The 23,878-nt window shown below is 39.8% G+C and overlaps 1 protein-coding gene across 9 annotated transcripts in view; it reads right to left on the reverse strand.

Annotated features, from left to right (window-relative positions):
* Positions 1-23,878, reverse strand: part of MAP3K20 (mitogen-activated protein kinase kinase kinase 20) — a 100,759-nt gene that overhangs the window by 70,988 nt on the left and 5,893 nt on the right. For 8 of the 9 annotated variants that reach the window (XR_003533510.1, XR_003533507.1, XR_003533509.1 and 5 more), the window contains exon 2: positions 22,855-23,044. Coding sequence is in view for 4 of the 9 variants with exons in the window: in XM_027678536.1 (XP_027534337.1) it covers positions 22,855-23,013 (159 nt within the window). In the remaining 5 variants the exon portion in view is untranslated. Of the gene's footprint in view, positions 1-22,854; positions 23,045-23,291; positions 23,401-23,878 lie in introns of those variants that run through there. The other variant, XM_027678535.1, reaches the window with a different exon arrangement.

The raw sequence follows: 23,878 nt of genomic DNA on the forward strand, positions 1-23,878 counted from the left end.
ACTAATTTAATTGGTAGCTATCTAAGAAAATGTGGGAAGATTCACCTGTAGGTAAACAGCAACACTCCTACAGCCAATCAAGGGATCTGTCAGTCCAAGGAGCTCTGACCTCCAACTGCAGCCCCATCAGCCTCCCAAGGCAAGGGACTCCAGCAGCAGCAGCAACAGCAGCACAAGATGTACCTCAAATCTCCTTTCCTAGTCCAGAGGATGCAGGTGACAGCCTAGTCATTCCAAACTCCATCTCCATGGGCTTGCAGACCCCTATACTTGAAAAACTTTTGTATTACATTTTTATATTCTTTAGGAAATATTCAATTGGGGAACGTCTTCTAATTCCTACCAGCATTACTGCCAGACAACCAGGAGACCTAATACTCCTTGACAGACTATCTGAATGTTGTTAGAATGAGACAGGAATACCACAAACAGTTAGACAAACTATCTAGAACACCTTATCTTGAACACCTTGGTCAAGAGGAATGGAATAAAGCCATCTTCTTCTAAAGTACTTAAAATCCCATGTCTTCAAAGTACTGTGCACACCACCTGCTGTGGTGTTTACAACACAAGTACTTCAAAAGGTCATTAGAATTAAATTGATGGGTCTTACATTTAATTTTCCCATGGTGTAACACATTTAGGTCTTGGCTACACAACTAGAATTAGACCAATCTTTTTAGAGAATGATTAAAAATACCCCATGATTAACACACCCAAGTGCCATAGCTGCCTATTCCACAACCAAGTGCAGAATTCAGTGACTCTCCCCCATCTCACAGAAGATGCTGCTGGATCCAATGAAAGCACATCAGAACCAGTGGATAAGAGGAAGGGTTGGACCAGCAGCAAAACCCAGACTGACCAATCACCTCAGTGCTACCACGAAAAGGACAGCAAGCAAGATATGAGCATTGGGCCAAGAAGACAAGTACTTCACTGCCACAGGCAAACTGACACACAGTGCTTTTATTATTTAGAGATGCAAAAAAAAAATTCTAGATTATCTTATTTACATGATATTATACACTAACGTAATATTCCAGAAGTATGAAAAATGCTGTGTTGACCATGGCTAATACCATCATCTTCACTCTGATGTTCATACTCTAATCTGGGATTTAAGAGACACCAAAGCAAGCTTCTATCTAAGAAATATGGAGATGCATCTTCTAATTGCCCACAGATACCCTGAATGAAAAACTGGGAGGGAAAAATTTGCCAACTCTTTCTAAGGACCATTATATCTGACAGAAATCTTTTCTAAACACTTCTAATCACTCTGCTGTTGTTTGCACTAGCAATTCTAGATGATTCCTTTCATGTTTTGTTCTTTTCAGTTGCTGTACATCAACTGTGAACTCCATTAGCCAATTTAAAGACACTTATTCCTTACAGTGAGAACCAGATGCAAGTCAGTCCACATCTTTGAAGCTTTTGTACTATTTTTGACAAGAAGGTGCCATATTTCAATGAAAATTACTTTCAGAGAGCAAATTACAAAGTGATGGTATTTCAAAGGTCTCTTAGGCACTAACAAGAATATTCAGAATCACCTTTAAGTATCAAACTCATACTTAAATCCAAAATGCCTAAATGTTCGGAAGAAAATCCTGTCATGCATCTGTGTCTAAAGGCCATTGAAGAAGTCAGCCCTCACTGGCTTGGGCACAACACTCCTCTCAGTAAAGCTGCTTTCTATCTTATACAAGCTAAATGAGCACCAATTTCCTTCCTAACTGGTGATGAAAAGCAACAAGTATTCAGCTATTTAATTAATTTTTTGTGAAAAACAGATTTTTTTTAATGTTGTATTGAAGCATAACAAGTGGGTTCTTCAGCTGAAGGAAAGGCACCCAAACATGTAAATACAAACTCCCTGGATATAATATAGAGACACAGACACACAAGGTGACTGCAAGAGAGCTTAATATTATGCTTAGTCCCATGATAAGCTTAGTCCCAGCCTGTTACTGACCATCAAACTACACTAAAACCATTCACCCTGCACTTACATCACAGGTATGGATGAAATTATGGCCTCTCGAGTCCTGCTGAACTGAATTACAGACTAGATGCCATTTCTTGAAGGCAAAGAGACTCAGAACTCTAAACAAATCTAATCCCCTGTTTACCTAATTTCAACCACTATCACAAAATCCGAGGTCAGAGCAAATTACACAGAAAACATTTTAATTTAATTCTCACTTACTGGCTTACCATAAATCAAAACCAATTCATAAGACAGCTACAGTATAAGAGTTTGGAATTCAGGTAATCCCTAAGTGTACAAACATTGTAATTGTGTCCTGTGAACCATGGTATGGATCACAGTGTTTAATGGGTAATTTAGTTTTACGGCTGTTTAATCTCTACTTACTGACATATGTGACTGACATCACCCTACAGCTGCCTCTAGACCCATTAGTACTGCTCTTAACCTTGTAGTACAAACAACCATGCATGAATAACCGTATCTTCAGCTGTTTCAGCAAGTAAAAACAGGGTCCTCCTCTAGGCCTTGCCTGTGTTCAGCAATTACTGGACAGAAATCACAAACACAGATTCTAAGCATGGCCAACAGCAGATGAGGGGACAAACCAAGCTGGCTGGACAGTGTGGTCTTGTTACGAGCATCATAAGCCTCAGCTCACTGGGATAACCCAAGCCCTCGCTTGCTTTTGCTCTGTCCTGTACCAGCACAGCAAAAGCTGCAAATGCAGCTCAGCTCTGACGACAATTTAAAGGTTGGTGCTGACTGCAGATGTGGGCAACGTGATGCTGAGCTGGGATTACTCGGGAACCAGACAAGGCCATATCGTCAGATCTTTAATTGCAGCCACAGAGACAGTAAGGATGTGGACGGAGGCACTTTGCATACAGCTGTGTTGTTGCCTGTCAGCTACTCACAGCAGCTGCAGCTGCTCTTGTTAGAGCTCCCTATCCTAAGGCAGTCAAAGTTAGCGAAGACCAAACAACTCAGCATATTTTAGTTACTCTGGTTCTCCTCAGAAATATGTTAGAAATTTATTACAGTCACACTTGTAGTCAAGAGAACTGATCAAGGGTTTGGGCTAGCAGCACAGCTGGAACTGCAGAAGAACATCTGTCCACACAGTTTTTTCAGTATCAAAAGACTTTTCTGCTTGGGTCCAGACAAACTGGGCCCAAAGCAACTCAACCACCACTTCTTCCAGGTGCCTTAGGAGCACCTGACTGGAAAAAGCAATGTACTGCCATCTTTCCACCCTGCTCTGAGCACACTGGTTTAGGATTAACACAGGAAATAGCTGCAGCCCCTTGTGAGATCATCAGGTCAGCCAGCAGCCGACCAACTCTCCTGTTAATAAATCAGTAAATTGCACAGCCAGAGGCATCTTCACTCCGTGTAAAATTACAGTTAGACATGGTTAGCTACTCAAAGAATCTGATTAACACAACTTCCTTAACTGCCTTATAATACTTACTATTATATTGTGCAAAAGTTTGGTTATTTATTTTTTCAGAGAACTGTTTGTCATGTTTATTAAGGAGATATTTAGACACACTGAAGGCAGCTTTGGAAAGACATTTTTTTCCTAAGTCTTATAGCATTTTAAAGGCTTTGAGTTTTGTCATGTTCTTGGGAGAGTTGCAACTTACCTACTCTCAGGGGGTTTTACAGTCTAATAAAAGACCAGCTGGAAGAGGCTAGCTGATGTTTTAATACAATCATTCCATTAGTGGCAACCACATACAAAAAAGAAATGCTAACACAAATAAATACCACACCTTTATTTCTAGATTCCTGCTCAAAAATACATCCAGTCTATTTCCATTCCCAGGGTCTCATGAATGCTCTCTTGTGAATTCACTGTTGTCTAATAAGATATGATGCCTCTTATAATATACCAGTTTTTCTAGGTAAACAAGCCCAAGACATCATTTTACAGACACAATACTAGACAATCAGCATCTATCATTGCTAATAAATTATTTTCTCAAGATGCAGTAAAAGTATACTTCAAGAATTTCAGAAACATAAAACTATTACTAAGAATTATATAGCAAGGATGAATCATAGAATCAACCAGGCTGGAAAAGACCTCCAAGATCATCAAGTCCAACCCTTGATCCAACACCGCTGTGGTTACTAGACCATGACACCAAGTGCCACATCCAGTTAAGGCATCACATCTTAAAAACCTCCAGGGACGGTGAATCCACCACATCCCTGGGCAGCCCATTCCAATGTCTGATTACTCTCTCCGTAAAAAACTTTTTCCTAATATTCAACCTAAACCTCCCCTGGCACAGCTTAAGACTGTGTCCTCTTGTCCTGATATGCAATTACTACAGTTCCGAGCACTGAAAAGAAAATCAAGCAGATACAAAATAAAACCTTAGGACTTTGCCAACTGATTTATCTGTTCTCATAAAATTTTCCATGGAAAAAAGTACAAACAAGAATTTTGTGCTTTGGGGTCCCCAAATAATAAGCAAAGCATTCTGATTGTCCAGTTCAGGGAATGTTTGCTAAACCTATTAAACTGTCTTTAATATTAACAATGCAAGAGGAAAAACACAGGAACATTGTAAAGCTAAGGATCATTGGTGAGATCTTTTAAATGCAAATAAGCAGAGTGATCACTTGCTCCAATGGACACACTCCCAGAATAAATGTGTTACCAACTTTTTCAATAGATTTTCAATACTCTTTTTTCAAAATTGTAGTTCTAAAACTATGGTTGCATGTCACTTAAAGCTTGGGCTTCTTTTTTAGTACTGATTTAGAGGATAACTTGTGCCAAATGAAAGCAATCTTCTACAGCCTATTTACATGTTAAAACTCTGTCAGCATTTGTCTTAGAAGATAGCCTCTACATTTGAGCTGTATTAAGCAACAGCATCCTGTTTTTTAAACCATACAGAAAAGAATTAAATTACATTCTTAGATTGATGTCACCAGCATTTCTGTACATAACAGAATTAAATTCTCACAAGTACATCTACAATGACGTACCAAATTTGTACTTAAAACCATTTCGATGGAGCAAATCTTTCAAAGCATCAAATTTGCATCCAAAATTATGTCCTACACGAATCCCAGAGACTAAAAGTGGAAATATACAGGAAACTAATAAATTCTCATTGCCATATAATCATCTTACATTTTAATTTCACTGGTTTATATCACCAAACAATTCTCAATTTTTGAGATACTGTGGTAGAAACACACTTCAAATACACTGTATTGACTTTTAGGTTGCAATCTTAAAGCAAAAAAAAGCACATTTCCAAGACAACTCAGTTCTGTTAAACTGTCATAATATACCAGAGGGAAGGAATATAGACATAAATTTGTTATGTGGTCTTTTAGGCTCTCCCCATCTTATGAAATTTACTTTAAAATAATTAATTTGCATCATGCAGCATCAAAGGACATGTTAGTAGTAAAATGTGTTGGATATTGACCATTTGAAAAGAAAACTGAGTTATAGTAGAGTATAAAACTTTTTATAGCAACCCTTGTATACAACTTGGCACTTTAAGGAAGAAGGCTATGGGGTTAGAAGTACTAGGTAGTAAATGCCTGTCAAAACACTGCAAAGGCTTGCTCAGCCCATGGAAAAAGCTTGGTATCAGTGAGAGAAGAGGCTGTTAACAAACTGACAAAACTAATGAGAGAAAAAAATCTCATTTATTGTATTTAGAAAGATGGCAAAAGTTGCAAAACAAAAGGAACAAAACGAAAAGGAAAAATTACAACACGTGTTGGGTGTCCTAGGCACGCAGGATTCCCAGGAACACGCCCTTCAATTCAAAAGTCCCGCTTTTTAAACATTCTTAAGGTTCAACCCTGTTTACGTCATAGAAGAGGCGTTCCCCTCTTTCTGGTTGACTGTGTCGTGCTGGGAGGTGGAGTGTCCAGCAGCATGGCAGCTTCCAGGACCAGCCATGTGGTATAAGGGGTTTCCTTACCAATATTCATTTATAGTTCCCCTATTCCCGTTTGCATGTTTCCCTGACACCGGTTCCAGGCTGAATCCAGCGTCTTACAACTCCGCGATACGCCCTATAGGTTAGTAAAGAAAAACTCTTATGTTAGTGATTTGCTAAATTCATTTGCTTGTAATAAAACCGATTCTTTATTTCTCACACTAAGCAAGGGCACTTTCTGTAGAAAATCCTTACAGAAGGTTTAATAAGCTTGAAAAAATTCTGTGTTACAGTTACACTGTCATTAACAACAAAAAAGCACAAAGATTATGGACAAATAATTCACACAGATTTCAACTAGAAATCCACAATGTCCAAACATATCCCACGGAAGTGTTACATTTTGCAGCAGACAACTTGAGATTGTATGAGCATTTAATATTAATGTACCTGATAAGGGGAGATCTGACAAGAACAAGTTTACTTTGGATTTCACTATTGTTATTCACATACAGTACAACCCTTCAAAACACGCATAAACTACGTATTTGTAATTGTGTAAGAGTTTAGAAGTTATCAATGTCCTGCAATACTATAAATATTTAATTCAGGCAGATTTGGAGTATGAAGCTGCCTCCAGCTGCAAAGCAACACCAGCAATTGAGTAGTAACAACAGATGAGTGGATTAAACAGCAGGGTTGAAATACCTGAGCTCCCATAGAGCAGTTTATTTTCAGCAATCATCATTTCTCTTCTCAATGCTGGGAAATCTTCCCAGTTACTTGCAATCATTTTGAACACAAACCTGCTTTGACTATGGACAACAGTAGCAAAAACAACATCCCTAAAATACATGGGAATAACAAGATGTAAAACTTTCTGACTCCCTGCTCCCTCCACAGGTGAGAAGGTATCATGGCTGATATGTAACATCTGAATTTTTTCAGGCCCCAAGAATGGAAAAATATCCAAGGAAATTATTTCTGAGATCAAAGTCACTGTAAATCTTGTAAGCACCGTGTTGGAAAGACATTCTGATATGACAGTGATGGGCAAAACCAATCCCCTCTCAACGAGCCATATCCATACATATCCAGACAGAGCAGTGATTTTTCTGAGATCTGCACAGTATTTGGAAGGAATTTGGATAAGATAACCTAGAACAAGTAAAATCTCATTATACAGTGGCTTTTGCTGAACAAGTAGCATAGGCTCCAACAGAGACAGCAGCAGCTGTACTTCTGCGTTCTGATCCACTCCTCTAAAGCAGCTATGATCTTTATACTAAAGTATTTTTCCATCTTGATCATGAAAACTGTAATTTAACCAAGAAAAATAAAACCCATCATGTTCTTGATGAGCACTCATTTAAAGCCTGTCTTAGAGTGGATAAATCCAACCTACTGTAGCTAATGATAGGGATAGCACTTGATGGGGATCTCTCTTACTGGAATCATAGTGAATGTTATAATTCCAGAAAACGTTTCTCAACCAGACAGGCTGAGCCCGCTTTTATGAAAACAGCACATGGCAAGATGTGTTACCCCGCTGTTATATGTTAACAGCAAATCACATGTGGTTTTGTTTTCCACATGGGCTACCAGAGCTCTATACAAGGCTCTCAAAATGACTTGCCCCTGCAGAAGAGGAAAGAATCGCTCCCTATCGGGAATCCACCTACTTAAAAAAGACACAAAACTTTCAAAACAGAAATTCCACCTGCGACCAGCAGGCATAAAAAGAAAGGAGAGAAAGTAGTTGCCAACTACTGATGTTCCTCTGTTGAAGTGACTGAGAGTCCATCATGGATGAGAGGCATTTTTCTTGCCACATTTACATATGCCATAACACAACCTCACAAAATCCAAGTTTTTCAGGAACATGAGTTGTCACCATAATCTGAATCTCTGACTGCTGTGCATTACCTGAATGACATCCATCGCGTCTTTATGTAAAACTGTCCAAATAATCCACCATGAATCATGGTGAAATCTTCACCACAAATCTGCTTCCAGTTCTGGTTTCACCATGCAGTAGCAACAGATCACCTTCCTTCTGAATCCAGAGCAGCAAGCTGTCTCTGTCACTTACCAAGTCCTCTTTCTCTTTACCAAAACTTAAGCAGTAAGCATCCTTCCTCAGGTTACAGCCAGATCTCCCTTTCACCTAGCTGGAATTCACAACAACATAAGCAAAAACATCCTCTGGAAACCCAGGACTTCCAACTCCACCAAAACCTGACTTGCACCTTCTCCAACTACGTACCACTGTCTTCAACCCAGACAACCCCATAAAGCAATAGCCAGAACAACATACTTCACAGCAGGTTTCTGTCTATGCCACACTACCACCTAGACCACTACGGATCAGAATCTCCATTTCTAACAAAACTAAAGTTCCAGCACATAAATTCCTTACCTGCTTTTCAGAAAAGTTATTCTTCTTTGTCTAAGACTGAAAATTGTATTTCACTCAGAAACTTGGCTCAGATGCTACCCCTACTGGGTAGCGATGGTCAAAAAATAAAACTAGACAAAAATCCTGAAATTTTAAGCTTTTACCTTCATGAAACACGGACCCCCTGTTTATTTTTTCTTGCGATTCTTCAGGCTACCTTCATGATAGCTCAATCTTTTTTCCATTAGGACTAAGAAAAATTCAAATGAAACAACAGCTAAGATAAAAACCTTGGAGGAAAACTACCAATATTTTAAAAATGCTTTTAAGTGTCATCAAACATTTATTAGTATGACTGTACTATATATTTCTGACATGTAACTTCAGCTTTTCCCCTACTTCTCTTTGGTGAATTTCTTGTACACAGGACTCCCTATCTTATCTAGGCTTCTTCATAGCTATCTGCTTACACAGATATGGCAATAACAACTATTTCATTTCTAATCCTTGTTATGTAAGAAGAGTGGCCAGCCTCAAAATAATTTTTTTTAAAAGGCAGTAACTTGAATACCAGTATCTCTGAACTCTGCAGAAAGTGGAAGTCCAGAAGAACCTATCTAGAAGAGTGAGACTGATTACAGAGTGACCTATGAAGATAGTTGCTTTGAGTTTCACGAATGGACTTACAAGGAGCAAAGAATTCGCAGGGTTTTGTACCACCACAGGATACCAAATTAAGTCAAATTATTTTCTCATTGCTCTTCTCCACAAAACAATATCCCAAGCTAGTTCCTTCCCCAAAGTTAGGACAGAATGACTAGAGGTACTGTAACCTCCACCCATGTCTGTGTCACAGCCTTGGCTCTGCAGTTTGAACCCACTAGAAAGAATAAAACTGAATAATGAGCCAAACTGAGAATGCAAAGACAGAGACCTGCTCCAACTCCTTTGCAATGGTTTGGTGGAACAGAGCACATGCAGTAAGGAGCACTTCCTCTAGGGAGAGTTGGAAATGTGGAAAAATCACAGCCTATGCATACCATTAATTCTCGGTCTCTAACATGAACAAAACATTTCTGAGAACTGCTCTAACTCACACACATGAAGAAACAAAAATTTCTAAAAGAATACAGATGCAGGAAAAGTGGCAAACAGAGGATAGTTGAATGCAAAGGAACAGCACCGCAATAACACTGTACAATGCAACACAATCTATTTTAGGGTAGACATGTAAGGGGAAAGAACCTCTTGCAACCATGTTCAGTTTGGGCATTTATCCATTTGTCAGTTTCTACTTCCACACCAGTAATCTGCACCTTCAGACTTGATTTGAATTTTCTCTTTCATCGTTTTTATTAGAAAAATTCTAGACACATCAGAAATCAATATCAGAGGAACATCATACACATACCTTAATGGGAAATTAGTAACATTTAAGAGGCCAGTTACAAAATGGAGTTCATTATTTTGTGGTTACAAAACAACTGACTTCCTCCATCAACCTGCAATGTGCTTCCTGAGGACCTGCAATAAATGAAAGTGCAAAGAGGAAGTGGGAACGCTGTATTACATGTGCCCACTGGAACTTCAGGACTGGGGTCACATTGTGCAGAGTCCAACAAAACCTCTCTCTGTACCTACTCTGGGCTGTACCTGAAACGCTGAAGAGAAGGCATCATGCTGCAGCTAACGACAATTCCAGTCTAAATCTGAGTGCAGAAGGGAGAAGTTGCATCTCTTCCTATTCTAGCAATGCCTCAGTCCTTGCACAATTACTAACTGCTTGATTTATGCTCCGAGCACGACAAGGATTATATTTGCAAAGTTCAGTACAGTCAACTGAGCTCACGAGCTGGATCCAGGGCCCAGGAGCTCCATGATGTCTCAGTGGCACAGAGCACATTCAAACCTGCAACAGGCCCTTTGGCATGGAAGAATAACAGCATCCCATATACCACAGCTTCCCATTTTCCAAAGGCAAGGTATGCAAAACCTCGTCTAAGACTTCAGCTCCCATCAAGGATCAGACACAAGCAAATGTAATTTTCCATGCCACCTTCAGGTCAAGCAAGGTTGGAATGGCTTTAGGCATTCTCCTTCATCCAAACAAAATCATCCTCTGGCAATACTGATGACAAAGCTTTGCTGCCTGAGACACATCTCTGTAGAAGGCTCAGCAAGGACTTTTTTCCACCCTATCAGAATGCTGTATGGCTACATGACATTTTCCTTCCCTTTCTACATGTGCTGCTGGCCTGCTGAGGGTGTTAATTTCTAGGAGACAAATCCCTGATTCCAGGGAAAGTCCTTCCTTCTGCCTGGGAAGGGAGGGAGGAAAAAAAACGCAGTATCGGGAGAAAAAAAATGCAGTATTGGCAGGAAAAAAAGGACCTAGAGAAACACTTCTTCTCTTCAAGAAGAGTTAGCGGTACCTTGCAATGATTATACAGTGTTACTATAAAGAGGGTTTGGTTGATCCCATATACCCGGAAGACAGTCATAACCCTTCTGCCTTCTTCATTCTTGAGTTTGAATTGTTGGACTTCGAAGGGTTTCAAGATTTCTCCTCAAGGTCAGTTTTACCAATTATCTCTGTCTTTAGCAAATCTGGATATAATTACCATAGTGGGCTCTAAGGGGAGAATATGAGACCATTCTGAGGTCACTGTTGTGCAGAGCAAGTGTGATAGTCTTGCATATTATTGCAAACCTTGCAAATATTATTTTAAAATATTTCAACCATTAATTATTCCATATTGTATCCTCAGGGACAGTAATAGAGAACTTAAGCCTTTAGAAGTGTCCTGCATCTTTTCATATGTCCTCACTGTTTAGTTTAGACTAACATACCTTTATTATTGTGTACGTACAGAAAGAGACCACGAGGTGTAAAAGCCTTCTGAAAATATTGCTTTTTTATTCAAAATCTCTACTGAATTCAGAATTTTGATGGGTTGAAGTGGCGATGCTAGAATAATATTGAAGTTGTAGAATTATGATCCCAATTCTTCCAAATATATATTTTAAGATAACCAGTTTCTTTAAAATTCCTCATTCTTTTAAAAGCTGTGTACAGGGATGGGTTTTCACAAAAATGAACAGCTTAATCAGGGTGACGAATCCTCAACTGAAAGCTCACAAAGGGACCCCTCTATCCCTTGTCCATTTTCTCATTTCTACTTTTCTCGATAGGGGTATCTCACCAGAGGACCTGAAGAGTGAAAGATTTAAAAGTATAGGACTGAAATCCATCAAACCCAGGCTTGTGGTCCAAACCCAAGCAGCTGCCAAACCCAGAGACAGGAACGTATGCTCACTTCTGCCTAATAAAATTTGAATCAAACACTTTGCATCTGATTCTCCATGTGAGCTTTTATGCAAACTTCTAAAGTGCAAGGAATCCTGGGGTGGAAGAGCTATTCTGAGAGCTTTCACATAGTTCATGTAATTAGGGAAACCACTTCCTTTGATTGTAAGTGTTCAAAACAGCTGAATTTCTTCTTTCAAAGGACTCTGTGATTTGGGTCATCTCTTTTGCTCGCTCTTTTATGTTTCTCAAGATGAGAGGTGAGACTGTAGAGCACATTATTTAGAAAAAAAAAAGATTCCACTTTTTGTTTTAGGGATTGAACTTCAACTATTCAAAAGCTTGTCATTTGGAAATCTATCTTTCTTTCCCTCCCTCTGTTTCCTTCCTCTTCTGACAAGCTCTTCAGTGGCTTGAGCAAACGTAGTCCAAAATGCCAATTTAAACCTAAGGGAAAACTGAAATATGGTACATAAAGGAAAAGGGACTCTCATTTTCCTTTGTGTGGTTGTGGCTGAATATGTAATTATAAAGGAGCTCTAGCTGCAGGATCTCAGTCCCCATGTCACATTTACTTTTTCAATGGGTCTAAATATTGACCAAGCAAAAAGGCAGAAATACAGATTTTTAAAAGACAAACAAAGCAGCTGCCCTGGTCTTCTAAACGGCTTTGCAGGTTCTTCCTTTCCCAAAAAGGGAACTCAGGTCACAGTTTCAAGGCAATGACCATGTCACTAGAGCTAACAGCCGATGTCAGTGTTGCTACAGAATCAAGTGTCACTTGCCCTGAATTTCTTGAGTCAGGCACCCTGTTAGGGCTGTTACTTCATGTTCCTCTCACTAACAGCTGTAACAGGCAGGCAAGACAACCCTTCTCACAGTACAGCACAGAAACACAGTAATGAAAAGGCAGATTTCATACTGCAGATTTCAAGTTTATTAAGTAACAACAGAATGCTTGTTTATCCCAGGAGGACTGAGCCTTATTCCCAGTTGGTGAAAAACTGCAGGACTCCTTCCAGAATTACAGTGCTTACAGGGAAGTGGTTTGCAATGGGAACAGAGTAAACCACTTGGGACACGGTGCCAGAAACCATATTACTGCCAACTTCTGCACAGGACAGATGAGACACTGGCTTGGAAAGAATATTTTACAATAAAGACTTTGCTACAAATACATAAACAACAGAGAAAGCAAAAATTAAGAGCAGAACTCCAAAATGTGTCGTCCTTTTGAGTAGGGTTCTGGATCCTCTATTTGCCTTTAGGGCCCTCACAAACTCTTAAAGGGGGTACTAGCAAGTAAACATCCAAAAGAAAGAGAAATTCAACAGCTCGGAATTTTAGCCATCTGTTGCTATATACTTATATCACATGCAGCACCTCAGCATTCACAGACACATCATCACAAAGAGGCCAAAAAGCCTGTTCTTTGGCTTAAGAGATTAAAGTACACAGTTCACAAAAACTGAAACCCACCAATCACTACTTATAAGCCATCATCTTTGACAGGACTGCCTCAAATGCAACCGATATTACTAAAATTAAGCTTGTTATATAATTAGACAAAAAGTAATTTTTGTGCTTTTTCCCCTCTGACCACAGACAGGCATGCTCTATACTTTCTCAGCTTTACTGTTCTTCCAAGGAAGAGGAAAGGATAACCTCTTGGAAAATGTCAGTCATTCACTTGAGGGTGCAGCAACTAGATTATTTTAACAAATTTCCAGAACAACCTACTCATCTCTCCTAATTCTGCTTCTGCCAGATAATAATTTGTAGAGCGCCTCAGCTTTCACTGAAAGGCTGCCACCCACCCAGCCTGCATGTCTGCCTTTTGCTTTTCCCAGCTCTAAGAGCAACTTTGTACAAGCAACTGCATCTTGTCTTTTGGTGTCTACTAGGAGCTTCCTCGCTTCTCCTAGAACAGCTCAAGGGCTTTTACAAACCATGCTTATTTTTGATGTGGCTACTGGAACTCAGGTGCCCAATACACAAAACCCACAGGTATTTGGTCAGGTGTGTATATCATGACATGATTTTTTTCTCTCCCTTGCCTACATCATTTAGCCACAAGGAACCCCAATTTTCAGAAGTTTTGGAGTAAAATACATAAGCAAACAGAGGCAGAAGAGAAGTGTGGAGGGATGTGACACTGTTCCACTTCAGTGACATCCAGGGGCCAGGCCCTACTTTGCCAAGGAGGTGCAGCCATAGGGAGGCCCCTCCTGTGTGCAAGTCACCCAGTTTCCCTGTGGAGCTGGCCTTCTTAAATAGAAATAATGCAGAATGTAGATTCTCTAAACACTAATCGAGTAAACAAACATGTATTTGCAGATATGATTCTTCCCCAGTAGCTGAACTGTAACAGATGAAACATTTAAAAAGTTTAGAGGCAGCTAGATCAGAAGTGCAGCTCCATATTTGTTCTTACTGGCCTCATCTCCTTGGTATGTTTGCACAGTTAACTGAATATGACAGAAAGAGTTAATGCTAAAGCTGTTCTCTGGGCTCCTCTGTAGCCTCCAGCTAACATAAACAGGTCTGAATGTTTCTTGTTACTGTTTATATTGTCATCTTAAGAAGGAAACTTTCTCTATCAGCACCTTAATAAGTGGAAATAGGTAAATATGAAATAACTTTTAGTGTCTTAGTTGTGTCATGACAACTAAAAAGACTGATTTTGAGGCTTGCCTTGAAGTTAGGATATATATTTTTTTCCTTCAACTTTGTTTTCAGTGAAATTTTGTGCCCCAGACCCTTAAACAACTCACATGCACATAGTCTAAAATTAAGGACAAAAATAAAAAAAGGCAAGTAAAGTAGGGCCTATCTAGATCTAGTCCTGTCGAGTATTTTACTGCCCTCTTAAAAGGACAAAATATGTTGCTCAAGATTCCACTGCTACCATGTGTATGGCAGGTAGTTTGGGCACCCCAACCAGAGTCATGGCTCAGCTTTGAATAACCTGTGGAAAATGCCCTCCAGGAGACTGATGGTCCCAGACTCACAGAATCACATCAACTCCAGCACAGATCCCTGACTTCACCTGAACCATCACACAGGCACGCAACAACCCAGACATTGTGTCATATTCAAACAATACTTCCACACACCTCAACAGCAGCTCTGGAATTCGTCATTTCATATGCTGCAGTCAGTGCAAGCTATTTAATTAGCACCCCCAGGAACTGCAACACCAACAGATTTCAATGTGGGTCACAGACAAATTGTCAGCTGTCCGTCAAAGCACTCAAGACTCAAACATGCAATCACCATCTCTAAAGTTACCACTCACCTGCCATTGCAATTTTCTACTGTAACCTTGTTTTAAGAAAACTACATAGTTAGATAAATGCTTACGTAAGTCTAACTTGAACCAACCCTCAATTGTTGGAGCCTGCAACAACTTATAACACCACTTTGAAGAAAAAGGATCTCTTCTACAGAAAAGCTTCAGGACAGTTTAAACATCCAAAAATACCATTTTGCAGTTAATCACTTCAACAGAAGCTTGGGGTCACAGAATGTCGTGGGAGGGGAAACAAAAGAGCTGCCATTTAATGTTAAGGGTTGCTGGCATGGAAAAACAAGCAACACAACCTCTCTTTCAAATTATAAATAACAACTGAGTCCATGCAAAAAGAAGACAGAAAAGGGAGAAATATATCTAGAGCAAAATTAAAAATAAATAAAAAACCCCACAAAAAACCAACCAAACAAACAAAAAAAAAAAGCAAACCACCACCAACAACAACCAAAAAACCCAACCAAACTCTCCCCCTCACGCCAAACCAAACCAAACCAAAGAAAAAAAACACCCTAGGAAAAATACCCTTAACTGCAGCTAAGTATCTACTGGACGCGTGAGCAACTCACTGTCAAACAAAAACTTGCAGCAGATTGACAGAATATTTTTAAGACAATATATGATGAATTTAACTAATTATGAAACTAAAGAATATTTAATAATATCCTAACAAGCTGCATATGGTGGATAGCAAAATGGATAAGAGAGAGTGCTTTCTAAACAATCAGAGACAGATTTTCTCCCTATTCTAAATAAAATTTATTCATAATTTATAGGAAACAGGCATAAAAACTTGTTCACCTGCAGAGGTTGCACCTTCTGGAAAAAAAAAAACAAACCCAAAACACAAAAAAACTCACCACCAAAATTAAAGATAACTGAGGTAAAAGGGTCCAAACCTCACAGAGATATTCCTAACCCAGGGACCAGGTGCACAGTAAGTTCTTGTGACTCCACCAAGCTATGGCAGCTGTACCGATATTCCTGATCAGCAGCAAATGCAAGGTAATTTCATTTCTCACATACAAAGTTCAAGGCAATTCAAAAGACAAGCAAAAGGAATCAACAGACATATCTAGTGCATCTTACTTAGCTTATTAATTTGTCTGTTTATCAAATTTATTTATGTACCAACTGTTCAAAGCTGCCACCGGTCAAGAGAAGGACACGTGCACTTGACCCCTTACAATTTCAGTAAAAAACCTGGTAGTTTAGCTATAAAAAAGGATAAACTTCTTAAATATGGCTACAGCAAGAGTCCCAGCAGTTGCGAAATTACTTTTCATTTACTGCAAGCTAAGATGACAACACTGGCAGTTATTATGTCTCAACTGATTCAAAATAACTCTTGAAGCCACAGATTGTCTGGGTCCTGACACACCAGTTTCACTGATGTCTATATCAAATTAACACAAAATTGGCTTGATTTAAAAGAATGTGTATATGCAAGCCTGTGTAAGTAAGAATCTCAAATTAAGTTGGTCAAAAAAAATTAGTAAGCCACACAACTCGTACTACAAATACTCATTAATTACACAAAGCAACTCTCAAAGACGTTTTTCATCTAATGAAAAACTTGGTACAAAAATGTTTAAATACACAAGTTAAAAACTCCACTACAGTAAAATACAGCAAAATACAGACCAATATGTTTCTGTGTCTGGATTGCTACGTTTCCAAGATTGTTTTAGGAAGCAGAGACACAGGAATGAAGTTTCTTAAAACAGACAAAATTAAACTAAAGCCTTTTCTTCCTAAGAATAATTGTATTCTGGCAATGCTACATTAACTTTCATTATACTGGTGTCTCCCAAATACCAAAGGGGTTTTGAAAATATTTTGGTTGCAACCCATATGCCACTCGACACTTACAACACAGCCTTACCCAAAGCACACAGAAAATCTCATGCACTGCCACCTGGAAATATGACATGCATTTACAAAATAAAGTCCTTCAGCAAATACCACATGAATGAAAGCCAAGAGTAAGGCAAACTCAGAAGCAGTCAGAGATTTATTGCAGAAGTCTGTGCTATCCAAAATTATTTATTCTGCAAGATCCAGAATACACAACACCTGGAGCATCTGAAGCAATTTTGACAATTTCCAGTCTCTAATGGGTTCCAAGTATCCTCTTGACACCTTCTGGGAATACCTTAGCACCAAAAGGAGTGCTCTAAGCCAATTTCTTTACCAAATTAAAAAAAAACAAACCAAAACAACAACAACAACAAAACAAAAAACACACACAAAAAAACCCCCAAACCCAAACCAACAAACAAAAAAAAGACACCTCTCTGGTATAATAAATAGTTTTACTTCCTTTTAGCTGTTAACAAGATACAGCAGTATTTCTTTAATTAACATGGGGTTGGAAGGGTTCCCATGAAATCATTTACTGCGAACTTTGTAATTTTTCCATACAGGTGCAGATATCTCTGGAAAGTTCACATATTTGACTCCCACACTTTGTGTACCTTCACATAGCCCACACTCTAATCCCTCTCTCACTGTTCATTAGCACCTGCACCAAAGGACCACTAGTTGGAAACACGGAGTTTGTCATTCCCACCACGGTGAGCTGCAACCAGGTATTATCTTGAATCACTCTCAATACACGATGACTCAAACATAAGAGAGGTAAGGGGATAGGAACCCCTAGAAAGAGCTAATAATAAAATAAAAAGTGTCAAAACTGCCCTTCATTACAGCCAGGACTCAGTGTCGAGAGTCAAATACTCAAGGCTGGCACCCATACCAGATATAACCGCAAGCAAAAAGAATGTCTACTATTTTTAGTCTTGTCAGGACTAAGTATCAATTTCAGTTTGGTTTGGTTTGCTTTATTTTACTCTGTTGTTTTTCTCTTGTTACTCTTGAAAGTCATTCCCAGTCCTTACTCTCATGACCCACATTAAAATTACCACATGCTCACTTTTAGCACTACAAACATGAGTAAGTCTAGTGACATGCATGTGGTTAGACTTAACTCATCCCCTTCAGAAGGTAGAGGCATAATCCATGTTTTCTGAACAGTTCTTTTCAGAAGTGGATCATAAAAATAAAAAAAAGTGAACATGCTGTATTATATTCCACATGAAAATTTTTATGAAGCATTAAAAGATCCCCTAAAGCTTACTGCACATGTATTACATATAAGAAACCCTAACAATATAAAATTAACTTCCATGGTAGCCAGACTTCAGGCAATACTGCATCAAAACTAGAGAAAACATGTTTTTATTTTTAAGTCTCATAAAACTTAAATGCATTACAGAGACATGACTGAACAAAGCATGCATAGTTAATCCTACTCAATTTAATATCTTTTATCGACAAGTTAGTTCTCTTGGTTTACCAGAAGTATTTAAGTATTCCCCAATAAGATTACAGTTACATTTTACTAGTTTTTTTCCACCGCTCTCCTGCAGTTTGCACAGACCACTGCCAACATTTTGAAGGAGTCCATGAACATCTGTACTGCATGAAATCAAACGATCTTGTAGCCAAGTACCATGGTTGTAACGGCCGAAGCAAGCAAACTAGATGCAATACTGCTGCTCATCAATAGCACAGAGACAGCTCATGGACCATGGAATACTTTCAAAGAGCTGTGATATTAAAATTAAATTCAAATTTCAGGTGAAATTCCAGCAGGAATAAATCTCCTGGTGAAGAACCACACTCCAGATAACACTCCAGCTGCCAACAAACTGCCATCAAAAGCACAGCCTTCAAAAGCAGTAACAAATAATGGGTGAACTTCAGAGATGTACAATCAAAGGAGGTGAGTGCTCTTTAGTGAAAAGCTAATGTGGCAAGGCATAAAACAACATTTGTAACACTTCACTCCAGCAGTTATCTGCTCAAGATAATGGAGTCAAAAGAACTGCTAGCAATTTGCAGAATAAGGATGCTGAGCCCAATCTCTCCCATTCATTTCAGTGGGAGCCAAATTATGGGCTTATCCAATAATTCATATAAATCACTCTCAAAAATGCCAAATAACTTCCTGAGTAGTAGGTGTGCGATTTTCTTCCATGAGAGGACACAATTACCACTTAGGGCAAAAGGAGAAAGCACAGATCCTGCTACAGGAGGCATTTTTACTCCCACCACGTGCACCACAAACATCACACCAACAGTTTGATTTTCCATAAAACAATTCACAAGGAACTCCTGTTCCCTGCTTAAAACCCAAAACTGCTAGAGTGTTTGTACTAGATAGTAAAATGGCAATTTAATTTTGGTTTTACTGCTGTTTAATCACTCAGGCCACACTCCTATGTTTTACTTACTCAGCAGAAGTCATGCCCAGTTTCAGATCTGCTACTCTAGTCAAGGCCTTGCAGCATATTTATTTTTCTCAGCAGACCTATTTAGGTGTATTTTATTCACAAAAACACACACCTCTTCCTGTAAAGTCGCATTTTACTGCCTGTCTATAAAAACTTGGGGACCCCTGGTGGCCTAGTGGTTAGCATGCAGGACTCTCACTGCTGCGACCACGGGTTCGAATCCCAAGTCCCCCGGGCAGATGGTAGCTCGTTAGCCCTGTGAGGCCATCCATCTATGAGAAGGTCACTCTAAACAAACCTACGTCCTGAGGACCTCACTGCCATTGTCCAAGCTTGCTTGGCCCCGGCAGATGAACCTTAGGATTAAAGGGTGGGCTCAGTTCAGCGCAGGCTGTGTCTCACCTAAAAAATCCATTGCGCAGGCTGGAAAGGTAAAAGACCTTTCCCCAAATCTTCGTTCGCGAAGACTGGCCATTATAAAAACTTAATGCCCTGCAGAGGTATTTCTCAAATTTTACAGAGTTTTGAAGCAATCTGTCTGAGCAACACTCTTCCAAGTATTTATAAGTTTTTCTAAGCATATATTTTAGTATGCTGTGCTGGAACAAAAATTGCCTTGTTTCACAGGTTAGCACTTGTTAGCCCCTTGACTAATATAAAACCTTCAAGATCTTTGCTGGTTGTGATTGGCTTGTTTAATGAAGTGACACACAGATACAACATATTTGCAGAATGATACCACAGCTCTATTGACTTGGCTTGTGCCCTTGCTCTTGGCTAGCATGAAATTCCTCTGAGCAAGCTTTTCACAACTCTCCTCTGTTTTCCCTCTGATTGTTATGGATTACTGGCAGCAGTTAACAGAAATACAAGACAATCAGTCATGGATTTAAAAGGACACTTCCTTTCAAATAAACCAGAAAGAGTAATAATTAGTTTTCTGGACTAAATGCATCCAAATATCTGCTAAACACATACAGCTACAGCAAGGTATTTCTGTATTGTTATCAGAACAGTCATTGACTCACTGTGACTTTCAGTGCAGTTCAGTTACAGATGTTCATTATTGTCATCACTATAGAGGAACATACTACATATGGAAACATATGACAGCCATTAGGGTCAGAAAAGACCTCTGGGCCACTGAGGTTGGCCTCTGGTACAGCACAGGCCACCATACCACAGCAAGATGCTGCGTGTTGAGCTCAAAAACAACTGTCTAAAAAGACATCTCAACGAGAAGACAAAGAGATGAAAATGATCCTCCATCTTCACTCCTTCCATTTGTAGTCTGTGCCAAGCGTTACTCATCCTCACTCCTGATAATTTGTGCTTTTCTTTTTCCATTCTAATTTGTCTGGCTACAAATTCCAACCATTAGTTCTTGCAATAACTTTTTGCACTAAACTGAGTCCACCATTTTTTCCATATGAAAATGCAACTTTTGTAAACAAGCTCTGAGCTTTTAAGTCTCCAAGATTGTTGACAGACAATTCTGCCAAAGCTTGCTAGACTTATTTAAGGCGTCACCACTTGCCTCTCCGCTGCCTTCCCAGAAAACTTTCAAGAGAAAGTGCCCATACCAACCCGGTCCCAGCCATAACCTATCCTGTTTAGTTTAAGTTCCAAATGATAACCAATCTGAAGGAAAATAAACAAATTTGTGCTGGAAGGCACTTGCTCCCCTTTTGTCAACTCATCCTGATGGATGACATTCATCACCCCTTTTCGACATCCCCACCATCTCTAACTTTCCACTCTGTTTTGCAAATCCCCTTGGGCTGCCCTTCCAGTTCATTTACACTCTTTTAAACACAAGAGAATCACATCTGCACCTACCGCCTAACAGCAATTCACCCAGTGCCACATACCAAGATAAAGCACACCTGGTTCTTACAAATGACTTGATCCTCATTTGGCTATGCAAGACATTTAACCAAATTTGCCTAACAGTACCATATGACCTCTTAATGAGTTGCAAGTCTTCATTAATCCCTAAATAAATCCTTCAATTATAATAAATTCTTTCCAGCATATGATTTCCTTTTCCTCCTGAACAATCTGTGTTCATTGTTACTACAAGCTGAACTTTGTATTGGGCTGTCTTAAAAGAATATGTTTTTGTTGAATGTTCCAAATGTGTCAAGTAAAACATAGAACTGTCCTTTCTCCATCCTCTACCATTCCATTAAGGTTTATGCCATCACAAGATGTAGTAATATTGTTTTTAAATTTACTTTCAAAAAATGCTTTAAGTACAAGTCTATCACAGACACAGGTGTAATCCCACCAGAAACACACATATTCAATATTTCACTGACCACTACTGAGACCTGCCAGCCAGATGATTTTTAAGGAGCACATTATTGATACTGCATAGCATCAATTTTACTTGTTTTTGTCTATCTTTTGATATTAACAAATAATAGAAATAAAGAGAACAGTCCAAACTGTCATTGGACAGAATGTATAAATCTTCCACCATCCTGGAAAAATCATAAGATCCTTCTAAATTATTTTAGACAGTAATTTGCTTAATCATGATCAAACATTCTTATCACATCACTAAGCATGGTGTTATCATGACAGCTCAGTTACTGCAACAGTGGATGAACTTTGGTGTCTCGTTATTTGCTAAGCCTATTATTCCTAGCACTGCTCTGCTGTCCTCCAGCTTGTAACTGTCTTCCTAAAATACTTGGAGGATATTGTATACAAGTTAGAAACAGTCACGCTGGAACAGCAGTCCACTAACTGTGTTGTCCATCACTAGACTGCTGTGTCCTCACTGCTCCATCTGTGGTGGTGACCAGCAGGCAGGCTAGAGCACTGTGATGACCACATACATCGTGCCTCTACTGGAACTGTATAAAGCTGAGGGGTGAACGGGATTTTTAGGCAAATCTAAAAATCTTTGAAAAAAAAACCAAAAAACAAACAACAAACCAATCTTAGTTAGTACAGGTGCAGTAAGTTAATTCTGCCTTTTCCCTCAAGATTGCCAAGGACCTGTCCACCTTTCCAGGTGTACAGGACACCACAAGGGTAGAACAGTTAGAGAGTTGACTGGTAAAACAGTTAGTCTTAAAAATATCTCATTGCAAGACCAAGCTGAAGTGTGGCTACGACTAACTCAGAGCTATGGAGCCCTAGATCAAAATCTGCAGCAGGCAGGGAAGAGACAATGCTAAGCCTATAGTGAACATACAGATATGAACCACAGCCCTTAAGAGACCAGAAGTCATGAGGAGAAAACAAAATCAGGCCATGACAGTGAAAACTACCTCTCCCTATCTAGCAACATGCCTGCTGGTATCAAGGGGAAATTACCAGCTCCCCTGGCACAGCTAGCTCTCCTTCTCCTCAGGGCCAGGGCACAGAGGAGCTGCTAAATAAAAAAAGTGGGAGAGAACAGTGAACAGTAAAAACAATAATGGTTTAAATCAGCCCACTCGGCTGAGACCGCTCAACTCTAACATCATCCACTTACAGGGTTCTGTAATTAAACAAAGTAAAAGCCCAAGGTAGTTTGCCTGCGTTACCCAGAGGATGGAAGACACTAGAAAAGAATTTTTGTTCTTGTTACCACAGGAGACAAAGTGAATGGAAAGTAAACTTTTACCTCTTTTTCTATTTTGAGCAGCTTCTTTACCGCCACCTCCTTGTCCTGAGAAATCCATCGGGCTCGGTAAACACTCCCGAAACTCCCTCCACCGCAGTTCTCAAAAAACTGCAAGTCATCAAATTTAATTTGCACAAATGAAGCACTGGTAGACGACATCTCATAATGACAAAATATACCACAGCAAAACCTGTGAAAAGAAAAGCTTTCATTAACACACATTCTCCAAGGATTTATGGACTTTCTTACCCATGCCCAGACACCCCAAAATCAGAATCACAAGCATGCTACAAGTAAAATCCATAGGGCACAGGAGGAAAACAATCTGGGAACTCGCACTCCAACAGGCTGTGCAAACGTTTGTATAATTTGCACGAGCTATTAGGAGCAGCTGGGAGACAGAAACGACTAAAAGTATTCCTCAGAGGGATACTGACGTTTCCCGAACACCTTGAAAGTGGCTCTGCGAGAGGCAGGCAGGTCGCTGCCTTGCCCGTCGCAAGCGGAGCGCGCCGACAGACAGGAAGCGTGCTCCGGGCTCGGAGCTTGCCTAGCAGCTCAGGCACGCCAGGCACGCCGCGCTCCCGCCGCAGTGTCCAGGGATGAGGCACTCGCCGCCCCGGCCGCGCAGGCGGCGCTCCGGCAGCCGAGCGGTGGCACCGCGACACACCGCGCACCCGGGGCGCGGCCGCAGCGCTTCCCACAGGGACGTGGAAAAACCTGGCCGTGGTAAATCTCTCTTCCCGAGTGACTCAGTTCTGTTTGCGTGTTGTAACAAAGCGCAAGTACAAGGTAATTAATCTGTGTTACAATATGTGAAATTCTGCAGCCCGTGCCAAGACTGGCAGTTTCAAGAGAGGATCCCAAGCCTGCTGATGGGAACAGAACGTCCCTCTCCGAGATTTCACGGTGATAAAGCTCATGGCCGTAGAGAATTTCAAGAAATATTATCACCTAAATGCATAAAAAATGACTAATTTTAGGTTTCCTTTTTTAATTATGTAAGATCAGAAAGCTCAGGTCT

The sequence above is a fragment of the Neopelma chrysocephalum genome, unplaced genomic scaffold (genome assembly GCF_003984885.1).
Source record: "Neopelma chrysocephalum unplaced genomic scaffold, ASM398488v2 Primary Assembly neopelma1_44, whole genome shotgun sequence".
NCBI classification, from domain to species: domain Eukaryota; kingdom Metazoa; phylum Chordata; class Aves; order Passeriformes; family Pipridae; genus Neopelma; species Neopelma chrysocephalum.